At 39.2% G+C, this 13,469-nt stretch overlaps 1 protein-coding gene across 1 annotated transcript; it reads right to left on the reverse strand.

The window, feature by feature from the left end:
- Positions 1-1,026: 1,026 nt before the first annotated feature.
- Positions 1,027-12,612, reverse strand: LOC112277922 (trafficking protein particle complex II-specific subunit 130 homolog). Its single transcript, XM_024510774.3, has 21 exons — positions 12,298-12,612; positions 11,859-12,119; positions 10,632-10,867; positions 10,120-10,295; positions 9,756-9,939; positions 9,511-9,601; positions 8,872-9,035; positions 8,301-8,390; positions 7,736-7,897; positions 7,336-7,397; positions 6,935-7,022; positions 6,661-6,821; positions 6,146-6,365; positions 5,672-5,818; positions 4,817-5,215; positions 4,410-4,643; positions 3,469-4,169; positions 3,270-3,354; positions 2,832-3,027; positions 2,236-2,588; positions 1,027-1,825 (listed from the first exon to the last, which is right to left on the reverse strand). Exons 2-21 carry the CDS (start codon positions 11,923-11,925, stop codon positions 1,547-1,549), a joined length of 4,095 nt encoding a protein of 1,364 aa, XP_024366542.1. The 5' UTR covers positions 11,926-12,119; positions 12,298-12,612; the 3' UTR covers positions 1,027-1,546.
- Positions 12,613-13,469: the final 857 nt, after the last annotated feature.

A 13,469-nucleotide genomic window follows, 5' to 3' on the forward strand; every position in this document is an offset into this window, starting at 1 on the left:
AAAACTTTGACAATCTTGAACATAGTCTTAAACTAATGTTTAAAGTATTTTTGACTACTTTAAATATGTTGTAATTATTCTATATGTGTTTAGATGGTGGATCAATCAAGTTATTGTTTTAATTCTTACAATGCTCTTAACCTGTTTTATACAATTCTAATATGTAATGAAGGAAGATGTGATTTTTGTTCAATGAAATCCATTTAAATTTCTTGATTGTGTTCATGTCTAGGTTTATATATATATATATATATATATACACACACACACAATATACATGTACATGCTATTGGTCTATATTTATTATAATTGAATGATTGAAATTAAAATAAAGAATCAAACACAATCTCTCAAATAACAGTGCCCATTTGTATATTTGCTAATAATATATTTATTAAATAAATAATCTTGAAATAATTATCTTTTAGTGAGGATATTTAAGTATATATGTTTTTAATTTGTAATATATAATTTCATACTACAACTTTTTCACCAATAATTAATCTAATCTTTAAAATTTAAATAAGATTTTTGCATTAAACCATGACACTTTTAAATATAAATCTTATTAATATTATTTAACAAGCATAAAGAAGATGCTATGCTCTCTTAAACCTTTAAATGATTTATAGAATATATCTAATCTAAAGAAAAAACTACATTTGGTAAAATTGTCCAATATTTAAATGTTATTTGGGTAGACTTGTTAAAAGTTACAAGTTTGTTTGAATAACACTAGTATAAATATAAAAACAATATGCGTTAAATTTCTATAATATGAAATATACACTGAAAATTACAATCCTCCTTTTGTAATGAAAACCACAATAAAGATAAACATGATTTTTACATATCATCATACTGCTGGAAAACCATCCCTCACATGCTTAAGAAGAGGTTGGCCTAACCAACATAAGACGTGCATATTCGAATATCAGTGTTCGATTGGCTTTCATGAAGCCAAACTGAAGACCGTAACACTCCAAGCTTTAAATATGCTGATCAAATGAGTAGAAAACACCGCCGTCAAAAAGAGAAATGTTCTTGGACAATTTATTCAAGCATTTGCTGAAGCCATCACAGAGTATCGACCTAACACGTACCCAGATGACCTTCAAGGGTACCAGCCAACTGCCTGAGAAAGAGAGGCTTCATGTGTTAAGGTGATGGGAGGAATGAATCCGCTCCAGAAAGAATGCTCCACACTGAGGTATTCCAGAATCAAAGAACTGAATTCTACACCCACTGCTACTCAGGATAAATTGCTTCTGAGGAATGACTCCATAACCTACTTCAAAATGTATTGAAGAAATCTTACAGCTCATTTCTATCTCCTTTAACAAGTAGACTTGAACTATGTGTTCAATCGTTAAAACCATTTCGTCAACTTCATTGATGAGCTGAGACATGCATAGGGAGTTCGAAAGAACATTACACAAGCCACGATTGAAGAAGCTTTTTCTTGAAAATCAGATGGCGACGTGTGCGAAGAGTCTCGCAGCAACCGTGCAACACCAGCTTCTCCATAGAAGCTTGAAGACAAAAATCATATGCCCTTTCTGATGCACAGAGCAGAACAAGGTGCAGGGGGTAGAATGCAAACCAAATGAGGACCTGCAGGACTACGGCTCACATGAGCACGACCTATGTTCACCAAGCGCAAGGCAGGGGGATGAACATGACCTGCCACCAAAGGTACACAAGCCATTGAGAGAACAATGCGGGAGCCAACACTTGGAGACAGAGAAATAAAACCCTTTCGTCTTCCTGCAATCATCCAGTAATCTTCATTTGCTTTGAGCTCATAATACAAGTCTTCGGAGTCCTGCAAAATGAACCCGTATTCTTAGAGACTTAAGGTAAACACTTTGACGAATCTCAAAATCTTTTCCATAAAATGCGTTTCTGCAGGTATGTGGACGAATATACAACTGGTACCCAAGCAACCCCATCTATATGAAACAAGAACAACAAATTCATAGCTTTTAGCTGCCAAAATACAGGTGGGTTATGTCCTCTATGGTCAAATTTTCACATTCAAGTTACAAATTGATTATGGTTTACATACATCATGCAAGGATAAAACTTGGCCAACATCCTCAAACGAAGCAAACGCTCCTATAATATCATTCTCCCACTTAACAATCGTTCGCCATACCTCAGCACTTTGCTAAAAAGGCAGAGAAATTATCGAACATGCACAACTGATCAAAAACAAAACAAAACAATCCAAACCTGGTCACTGTGTGTCCCAGGTAAGACGTTCTTCTCTGTAAAATCGTGTTGCTGAGCTGCAGCCCAACCTTCCTTGAGCCTCTCAACACGCCACTGAAACACAACTTGCTGTCCAACGCGGGGGCATTGGGAAGGAATGGGGAGCATGCCAACAGCCACCAGTTGCTCCAGAACTGGCATTATGAGGTGGAAACTGCTTGAAAAATTTAAGTAGCTTTCACTGCTTGCGACTCCATCTATCACAGGGGGTTGCACTCCAGCTTCATGGTTTCCTGAAATTTTATATTGAATGTTAAGACTACTCACTTGTCTTTGATGTGATGCACCAGAACCGTTCCCAAGAAGACAATCACCTGTTGATAACATCGAAGTGTTGGAGTTAGAAACAAAGCATCAAGAATTGAGGAGAAAATAGACATCAAGAATGCGTTGATGTTTCTGAATTGGTCACATTGTCACTTGGTCCAAGTCAGTCTGTCCCTCTAGGCTCCTGCACCTGGCGAATGAGGTTGTAGTAGACTAACTCAGTAATTGAACGAAATTCAGTTTGTATCAAAAACAAAAAAAAAAGGTTAAATTAGCTACTTCGTACTCACCGTCTTTTGTTGTAACTGAATCTGAGCGAATTGCAAAGAGGAGTGCACACTCAGACAGGGCTGAGACTGAGAGAGGCAGAAGCCATGAAGGAGTAGGGTACCCCTCATGATTATTGACATGAGCAAAACCCGGCTGTAGTACTAAGTTGGCGCTTTTAATTGTCACAGCCGATGCCATTTGAGAATTCAAGGTGATCTGCAGAATGAATTTATCCATCAGTGTTGTCTATATTCTACATGACCGAGATATGATAACCAACCAAGAGATCAGGCTATAATTCCTCAGCAGGCATCATCAATTACAGTAACAAATGACGCTCCGGCCACTTCCTTCATGGCGACCATGCATTGAAATATCGAGAAGCAAATGCTTGATGTGTACATCCCCGCTTCACAAGCACATAACATATTCAAGAAGTGCCGATAGCAAAAAGGTACCTGCAAGAGGAACCTCCCATCGTTCCCTCTACTGACAATGCGAGTAGAAATTCGAAACGGATGAGTGAACTGCAATGAAATCGTTCTGCAGAACATACCAAAATACTGTCAATGTTGTCAACCAGCTCAAACAAAAACGTAATAATACAGTAAACCGCATGTAAGATATCCTAGTCAATTATGCTCCAAGCAGTCTTACCTTTCGTACAAGCGGTTACGAGAAACTCCGAACTCCATCTTCACTTTTAACGTATTCATGCCAAATCTAGAAACAAATTTCCCATTTGAGGGAACATGTCCTTGCCCTAAATTGCCATTTAGTTGGCTTTCAGAAACAAGATCTGCAGCTGGAACAAGATCTTGCAGTTGTGAATCCGATGTTATTGATGGAACTTTCTTTGGAGAAGGAGGGGGAGAAAACAGATGTGGATCTCCAGAGAAATGCGAAATCGAATTATCATCTGAATCCGCTTTGACTTGAATCCATAGCACAGAAGTCACCATTCTGGACCAATAAGGAAGTTCTAAGCTACCATCCTTCATTTGTAATTGCTGAGGCACATCGGCATCAAGATTGATTTTGCCGCTTAGGTGATCATCCTTGTTGAATGAATCGCTGCTGTCGAGAATATCGTGAGAATTTTGAAACTCAGAAATCGCACCATCCGTGTCGGTGTTGAGTTGGGCATTCGCCTCAGCTTGAGGAGCTTTGCTAACGTCTAGTAGAGCAATTTGGTTGGCCATAAATTGTAAATTTGGTCCAGCTGAAATGTGCACATGAGCACCTTCGAGGGAGTAACCAAGAGGTCTAATGATCAAACCTACCCACTGTGGCTCGCCAAAAAGAAGTCCTTTAGCGATTGCTGGTTTGATTTCTACCAATGCTCTCGGTTTAGCAACCTGTACACTCAGCAACCTAGAGTAAGTTTCAAATACATCTAGACTGGAAAAGTGTGACCACATTGCAAGGAAAGCTGCTCTCAAATTCTCGCGGGCACAACGACCATGAAGAATGGATCCTATTGACGATTTCGGGATAATATCAGATAAAAATTACAAGGATGACTTAGACTCTGTAACGCCAAATTTTTAATTTTGCCTAAGAAAGCTTAAGAGAAAGTATAAGAAAATGGTAACAACCTCCAATACAATCCGAATGGGTTTCTCGTTACTTAAATAATCATCGCTATCCGGCGGCCCACCCTTTGAGCTAGCAGCACTTGTAGTACAGTACGTATGCGAGCGCAGTATGACATGTCCAATATGGCCAGTTAGTACACCCAATACATAAGACCCTGGTCTTTGAGGTGGCAAAGTCATTAATACAACATTCTTCCCAGGCTTGAGTACTGGAGTATCCACGCTTTTCACTACCTGCAGAGAGACGGATAATTGAGAAATATGTGAACATGCAAAGTTTGCATGACCGCCCTCAATCAGCTCACTTGTATTCATGAAAACAAGCAGTTCAAGGTGTTGACATGCACTGGTCATAATAATTGTAACAATTTTAACAAAGATACATGAATACGTGGATGGAAACATACCCTGGTTCCTTCGTCAGCAGTAAAAGTGGTCACCAAAGTTAGACTCAAAGAATCCAGAGTGATATCCTCCGGAAACCCACTCCACAAAGTTACCATCAATGTTCCAGGATCACCCTCGCACAGTTCGAGTGGTGGACCCCCTCTTGCAGCGAACGTGATAAGAGTAGACACATCTAATGACACTGGTACAGGCAAACCCCCATGGGCTAGCTTAACGATTTCCGTTTGAATACTTCTTCGATCTTCACCCGATATACATCCTGGATCTAAGGACAAAAGCTTGATGCAAGACGAGAGGTAACCAGCCCAGTCTGATAGTTTTTTCTGGCATTCAGATAGCCGGGGAAGAACTTGTACCAATAAAGCATGCCACCCCTCACTCCCGTAAAGAGCACAAACCTGTTAAACAGAGCAAAGCATATTAGACTTGATGACCATCCAAACGCTAATTTTAAATAGAAATAACTTCATTTGAAAGAGGGATCATATTACACATGACCTTCAAATGCTTCTTTTTTAAGAAAAGAGTGAGCTATTTAAATGTTAATCACTTCAACTAGAAGACTATCAATTTGAACCTTATGGCTTAAGGTTCTTATCATGTATCTACGAGAGATGTAGTGAAGGCTTGCGATCTATCCTCTATAACTGTTAAGTGTTAAATCCATCGTAACAATTAGAGAGGATCGATCAGAAGCGAGAAGAAAAATCAAAGCGCTGTGTAACAGAAATGATAACCAATGTTTAGAGAAGTTACCGACTTAAATCGAATCCAAACATCACAAGGCATGACAATCCCATTCTAAAAGATAATGCATGCACACAAAATTACTACTTTGATGCAAACAACTACACCTTCTCATAAAGCTTCGCAGCAGCATCCAATGCTCCACGTCGGTAATGTACAGCTGCAACTTCACCATCTAAGACCAGGCCGTGCCTTTTACGCCAAGATCGATGGAAATTGTCAGCAGCGGACCGGGTAAGGTCCAGGAATAGATCCTGTCAACGAAATGGTCAACAATTTGCGTGGAAAAATAGCACAACGATCATGGATAACAGAGGCAATAATCATGAACAAGCAACACGTTATTGACACTTATCGTATTAGCAAAGACTTAGGAAGTAATATCTCACAATCCAGTTAGGTCTCTACCATGTCTCTACCAATCAATGTGAAGTGCCAAAAAGAGCAGAGAGAAATAAGGCTAAAAGTAAGGCGTACTCGTTAAGACATACTTCTAATATTTCATACCAAAGAACTGGTTTGACAACAAAGTCCAATAAATTCCATCACGATTCAGGTCAAGGAACGATGCCCGCATTTACCTCAAATCCTTCAACGGATGACAGAGCCTTGCGTAGAGTTTCATCACTAATGCTGGTCAATAATGCATGTTCTGCTGCTGCTTGAACTTCAGGCAGCTTCATTGGGGGTTCTATGCTCATTTGATTCTTCAAAGTTTCGGGTGTTGAAGAATGGACTTCGGAATTAGAAGCCTCAGGAGTTAAAGTAGGTAATGGATCACCAGCACCATCTGCAGCTGGACTGCCATTAATTTCCATATTAGGCAACAAAGGAGCAGAAGCTATACCAATATTTTCAAACCTCGAGTCATGGAGAGAGAGCAACACTTCGATAATCAAATAATATTTGATCCTATAACCTTACTGTGAAAAGTAAATGTATTAGGAGATTAGTTTGATAAGTACTAATTACAAGCATCTCTCCCATAGGGACTATACCAGCAATATTCTTGGGCAGAATCTTTAAGAGAATTTGGAGTAAAAAACTTTGAAAACTAAAAACAGGCAGGAGGGAAACTTTAAAACGTTCTTCTCACCTTTCTTTGGCAGAGAGTCGGCTCAAATCCAGCATCTCAGCCAAGCTACCAACTGAAAGTGATGACCTCCTACGGTTGGCCTCGCGGAGTAGAACAGTTGGTGAAAGAGAGAGTTGTCTTCTAAACCTTCCAAAACCTTCCGATAATTTGGGAGGAGATACCTGCATAGTTTCACATTGCCAACGTTGATAGAACTTCAGACTCCTGATATAATTCGCAAGAAATCTTACATTTCAAGATACATCAACATTGTGAAGCACATAACAGTGAGTACCTCTTCTTTTGCTTGTATCAGTGAAAAATCAGAAGGAACAGCAGGCCAAACAGCAGGTTTCGGCCATGGCAACATGCTCAATGCTGCACTGCTCAGATAATCATTCTCCAAATGTGAGTGAAGAAACATATTTTGCGCAAAGTTGCACACAACTCATCAATATGAAAGACTTACGTTCCGTGTAAAATGAAAAACTATACGAGGCTCTGTGTTTCATGCACAGTGCTTAATAGACTTCTAGGTAAAGATTCAACCAAGAGGATGCACTTGACTGAAAAGACAACCACGATAAGAAATTAGAATACATGCTTTGTAATAAGCTTTATTCACCACATACCCCGATTAGAATTATCAATACAATGAAAAATTCAATCTTAAGCCTAAATTTATGCGTTGAGTACCTATTGCAAGGACTTGTCTCGATGTTGTGACCATATCCAATCAAGTCTGCCAACCGCATAAGCTGCAGAAGGAATCCAGAATTCTGTGTAAGCGAACCATCAAAGCTAGACATTTGATAGCACCGTATATGTATAAGGATTGATCTTTGCAACAACATCCACAACATCCTTTGTGTGCTGTATATCCACACAATATATACACACAAAAACAAGACAGTTCAGCAAAAATCCGAAGGTTAGCGAGGAAGTATCAGCTAAAGGTGCTGCTCACGATGACATGATCTAGAAAATTACTTAGATTCACAGTCTTAAAAGATGCAATAAACTTAATTGATTGTAAAGTAATCATATACACAAGAGCTGTTCTACATCTAAATGAAAGAAAGAGTGATAAAGACACCTTTGTTCGAGCATATGAGTATAAATCACCCTGAAGTCGATGGAAATCCTTCACAGTCCCTTGTGACACAATCGATGCGGAAAAGCGTTGACTAGTAGCTTTCACTAGCGTAAGACACGCAGTGATCACCCAAATTTCCCGCATACAGAATGGCAACTCCTTCTGATAGACACAAATAATCACCAATGAGTGAGCGAACACTTCATATACATCCAGCCAGAAAAGTCCCTGGACAATCCACAGCTGTTCAAGAGACGCATTGCTGTAACAAAACTCGAAATGTTTGGGCACCACTGAATAAGGGGAGGTACTTTTAACACAGTTGAGCTACCTTCACAACAAAAAAAGCATTTAAGAACAAGATCGAAATTAAATAATATAAATCGATCTTTTCTTGAAACCCCAGGAATGTGAACTTCAAGTTTCTGCAGCAAGCGTAAGCGAAGACAGTAGTAGCAGAAATTATTCCAGGATCGAAGGGAGAGTCAATCCGAGCGAACGTATAAACAACACATGAACAGAGCAGCACACAAAGGACCTGCTCCCGAGGCTCTAGAGTGCATACCTCATGTTGTGTAAGGATTTTGGCGAAGGAAATGATAAATGAATGCCCTCGGCCAGAAACCTCCGCTGGGCGTTGAAGATCAAAAAGCAACTGAACATCCAATACACCAGATGTAAGCTCTCTCTAAGTGCAAGAGAGTCTCATAGAAGCTGAATATGTGAAATTCAACATTGAATTACATGACATGAATGTTCTAATGACACCTACCAACAAGGGATGCTAAGGATGAAACAGACTGAAGGGAAATGAATAGAGATCGCCATTGCTTTGCAAAGAACCTAATGGTTTGACTGTATGATCATTTGTAGTTACGCAATCAGCATACTTCATGATTTTAAGTAAATTTTTAAAAATACTCGCTAGCATTGGTCTCAAGCATAAGAATAGAAAACTCAGGAAAATTCAAGATCTGAAAATATATTGTGCAGTAGATATGCTTCCCCCAGCAGTCATTGAAGATTAGTTCATTGTGCAATCATACACAAGAGAGCTAAACCATAAACTAAGAAATAAACGTTACATTCAAGTGCGGGTACTCCTGCAAAAACACACTTCACAGAAGAGCTTTTACCGATGCTTGACGAGAGAAGAGGTACTGTCGAAAGTCAAACTCCCGAACAGCGCCATCCGCTGCGAATTGATTCACCGACTTACGAGTACCATCAAGTAGAGCCGCACAGTCATCACCAGCATCTAATCCACCAAATTCTAATACATTCGCATGCGGCACATTCACTGCAGCAGATAATTTCACAACCACATAAGCGTAAAACCATATATTCAGCATACACCTCCAGTCACAGGAAGTGCAGGTATAGGAATCCCCATACTTCAGGTGGTTGTTCAAGACCAAGTCCAAAACTTGCAAGAGAACAGTCCAAATGCATTCACTGTAAAACCATGCAAAACAATTTTATACAGGAGCAAGTACCTTTTAATACGCAAAATGTTGATACCATGACAAATGATACAAAACAGTGATTCATTAAAGAATTAAAATTCTCACTTATATAAATAACTAATTCACAAAAAAAAATTAGAAACACAATCAAATAAAAACGCATCCAACTTTGTCTCGTCCCTGAAATCAATAATTTCAAAGCAGTTGAAATTTCCAAGCAGCACATAATTCCAACTCAAATGCTCGACTACTAACTGTCCATCCGTAAAATTTATAAGTGGTATTATCAACGGTCATGAACTAACTCACCGATTTCTGTGTAAATTTGCTCTAATTCATCATACTCACGGAGAGCATCCTCCCGTAAACTTGCCATTTCAAACATGAAGGCTAAGCTTTCCTGCAAGTCATAAAATCCGAAAAAACAATAGAATGTTGTAAATTTAAACATAAGACAGAAAAGGAAGTTAAATATCAAGAAAAGACTGCAGAGGAAAATCAAAACCACTTCTGTTGCTTGCTCACAACAACAGATTGCAGGATCTGTTTCTCACCTTCACTGTGAAGAAATTGGAAAAATTCCAAGCAGGCATGAACCGATTTTCACTCAGCTTGCGAACCTCCTCCTCGTAGTACAGCACCCGGCGATCCAGTGTATAACGGATACACTCCACAATCTTTAGCTCAATTTCCTCCCACACAGATGTATCGCCACCGTACAGGTCAACTTTACAACATCTGCTCCACAAGAATGTAAAACAAGTCATTTACAAATTAAGGAAACACATAAAGAACTCTAAAACATGTTATTGTAAACAGGATTAACGTTTACGGGAAAGAAGACAGTCAATTAAAGACTGAATTGTTGTGATTGTAAAGAAAGGAGTCATGCGAACTAGCTTCCAACACTACAAGTACCTCTCCCTCTTCTTGGAGCTGAAATCACTTTCAATCCTGCTGAAAACCCTCTTGCTAAGCTTGACAGTGTTGTCGGTAGTAGCTTTGGAAACAAACACAATGAACCACTCATGATCCTCAGCCTGCACAATGGTTTTGAGGCGTGGTTTTAACAAGTTCTTGTACTCGTCAAGGTCCTGCAGAAATGAGGAGGTCGAAATATTACTTTTCTTCCCAACAAACATAGCCAAAAATCTTCTTACGTAAGCCCATCTGGAATAGTTTGACAAGTTATTTTACAGTCCGTCACAAGTAATAGCTCAAATGACCAAAATGCACTACCTTTAATATAGCTCAGGAAGATCACTAAACCATAGAGTTCAGAAGGTCAAATTTCACATCATACGTAGGTGTATCAAAACAAGTCTTAGCATAAACCAACAGCATCAGATGATAAAACATGCTGCTTGGCATGTCAAGGAATTTTTGCAAGTTGTTACACAAAAGGAAATCTTGGAAGAATCTAGACTCACATCACATGTCACTAAAATGACCCATGCGTAGGGCCGACGGAATCCTGAAGTTAAAGACGATTGCTCCCCAGGCAACCCCCTACGCAGACGTGCATCAGTAGTTTGAACAAACTCCACAAGTAGCTTATCAACCAGCACGAGATTCCGAGCTTTATTATTCAAGCTTGCCTTCTTGAATGGCACACGAGCCTCGAGATTTCGTCTAACAGTCTCCCATAAGTCATTTACATCCTCAACTGCACAAAGGAGAAAAGACACAAATAAAGAGATAAGCGAATGAATAAAACACTAATATTTAAAACATTGGCTGACCTTCAACCTCACATGTTACACGCACTACGTAATGAAATCTTGTGCATCCACGCTCTAAACTAATATTGCCAATACAAAGCAATCAAACAATGCCTAGAAGAGGCTTGATCGAATAATGAAGACTGCAAATTATGAGCAGATATATATTCCCCCCAAACTTAAGACACGGAATAATGGAGCTAAAGTTTCAGCATCTTTCGTGTTGCAAGCTGATAGCGAAAGAATACTTCGACTAATAGAGATGATAACTCGACACTATTAATGCACCCCCTCTTCATCAACAAGGTTCATTTTAATTACTCAACGAACAAAAATGAAAACTTGTTAGACAGCACAACTGCATCGAAAAATTGCAGATCGCTTGCTTTTGGTCGTCTGCGTGCACATGTTTAAGGTAATCGATGTATTGGAATCCATATACCAGAGTGGCACTAGAGCTGTACAGTTACAGTAGTCACATTGAGTTGCCAAAACCATCTGTAGAAATCCTATTCTTCGTAGACACTTAGCCCAATCGACAGGTGAGATGCCGGATCATCAATGGAGACTACATACTGAATACATACAGAGACCAATTTACTCTTCATCTCAATTGTTTGTACTGTCTATATGAGCACCCTAGAAATGCTACAAGGGAATGCTGCACGTAACACACAACCAAGAACAAGTGCTTAGCAATAACATAACGAGATAAAGGTAAATTAAATTGAAAAACCGGCGGCATCGCAGAGAATTTTCAATTACAGATGACCTCACTACAAAGGCACGGGTTGTTACGGCCAATAAGTCCCTTCGTCTAACATACCGGGTACGGATAATTAGGTTAGCGACGTTGAACCTTACACATGACTTCTGCTAGAAGTATTGCAAAAGGGGGGGGGGATTGCTTCAGAAGTAAAGAATAAAAGAACGTACTGGCCACAATTAGCCGCTCCGAGGAATTCTTAGACATCGGAGGCCGAGGCAGGGGAGGAGTAGCCATAGCAACCAAGTCACCAACTCAACTTCTGCTCCTTGTGACAGTTCTTATCGCGATTAGTTCGCGACCAACTACACATCATTCCCGGAACACATGGCTGCGGAACATTCGAATGAATGAACGACTTCCAAATTTTCTCAGACAATGATCGCTCGCTCCATTACGCTTGCAACGCTCATCACGTGGTCAGATGCCCACTAAACACCAAACACACTTCCCAAGTCGGTAAGAAACCATCAAGTCCTCGACTAGTAATCACAACATTGTCCAGAAGGTGGCACATCATCGAAACAACCTAGCCGTCCACCCTTGCACTTAGAAAATCTGCCGCAATCAGAAAACAGAGTAAGAACCTTCGGATGCCTTAAAACTCACCCGTGTGAGGCCACCGGTCCACAATGCCGAAGAAAACCTAGAACGAACAGCAGCTAACACTGACAACTCCAATCCACACTCCCAAATCATGACCATAAACCTCGCGACTAGGACAAGCAGAAGGGATGCTTGATCCAGCACCATGCACACTCATTACGACCTACTTATAAAAAAACAAAAAACCAAAACCAAATCAACCGCAAAGCAATCGACGAACACACACACATACGGAGAGAACAAATTCCACGCTGTAGACTACTACCCAGAAACCCCCCGAAAAAACAGAAGCGTTTAGACGACATCAAACTTTAAAGATGTGTCCTCTGGCAGCTAAAAGTGGGCTCCTCCGCCGCAAGAGACGGTGAATCTGACAATCAAAATAGACGGAGTGGATACCGCTCCGTTTCGCTCGCGCTTGAAAACGTGCTATAGACTGCAGATGTGACTTCCAAGCGCGTGACCACGCGGTCGATGAACAGAAGAGTGTAAAATCGACTCACAGAGAACTATTCTCATCCGTCGTTATTTTCCGTCGAATATTCCTTTTGCCATTTCCAGCTACAATATCGTGTGGGAAAATGGATTATTAGGGGATTAGTTAATTCTGTAGTACTGGAATTTGTATTTAATTTTCTTTAATCCAATATAAATTAAAATTATAATAAAAAATAATCTAAATTTTCAACTTTACAAAAATAATAGTATATAATTTGAATTGGTCTTTTTATTATTTCTCAAGAAAAAAACAATTAAATATTAATAAATAAATTTATTATAATCATATTATGTAATATTTTTTCTATCAAGAATTTCCATATATTATTATTTTTAATTTAGATTTAAGATATTGATATACCTGATTTAAATTATTCTTCAATATAGGGTAATAAAATTAGAAAAATATAGAATCAATCCATTGAATCATTAAATCAACCCAAGGCATGTACAAGCCGCTGTGAACTACCCAAAAAGATTGATTCTTTAGCGAACAAGATCAAGATCATTGGTGAAGCACTTGTAGTTCATAATTTGACTGTGCAAGATGAGTTGTAAATCATATAGGTGAGTGTTAAATCAACAATTAGAAAAGAAGAAAATTCAAGTATTGTTTATTGAGTTCACAAATTTTATTTACTTTTTGAATCTCAAAAATAGTCACAAAGATTAAACCA

The sequence above is a fragment of the Physcomitrium patens genome, chromosome 26, assembly GCF_059467195.1.
Source record: "Physcomitrium patens ecotype Gransden chromosome 26, ASM5946719v1, whole genome shotgun sequence".
NCBI lineage: Eukaryota > Viridiplantae > Streptophyta > Bryopsida > Funariales > Funariaceae > Physcomitrium > Physcomitrium patens.

Coding starts and splice junctions, on each gene's coding strand:
- LOC112277922 (XM_024510774.3), bottom strand. CDS start 11,925: ATGGCTACTCCTCCCCTGCCTCGGCCTCCGATGTCTAAGAATTCCTCG. Junction 4,644..4,816: donor CTGCTGACGAAGGAACCAGG/GTATGTTTCCAT, acceptor GTCTCTCTGCAG/GTAGTGAAAAGCGTGGATAC. Junction 1,826..2,235: donor CTGGGACACACAGTGACCAG/GTTTGGATTGTT, acceptor TTCATTTTGCAG/GACTCCGAAGACTTGTATTA.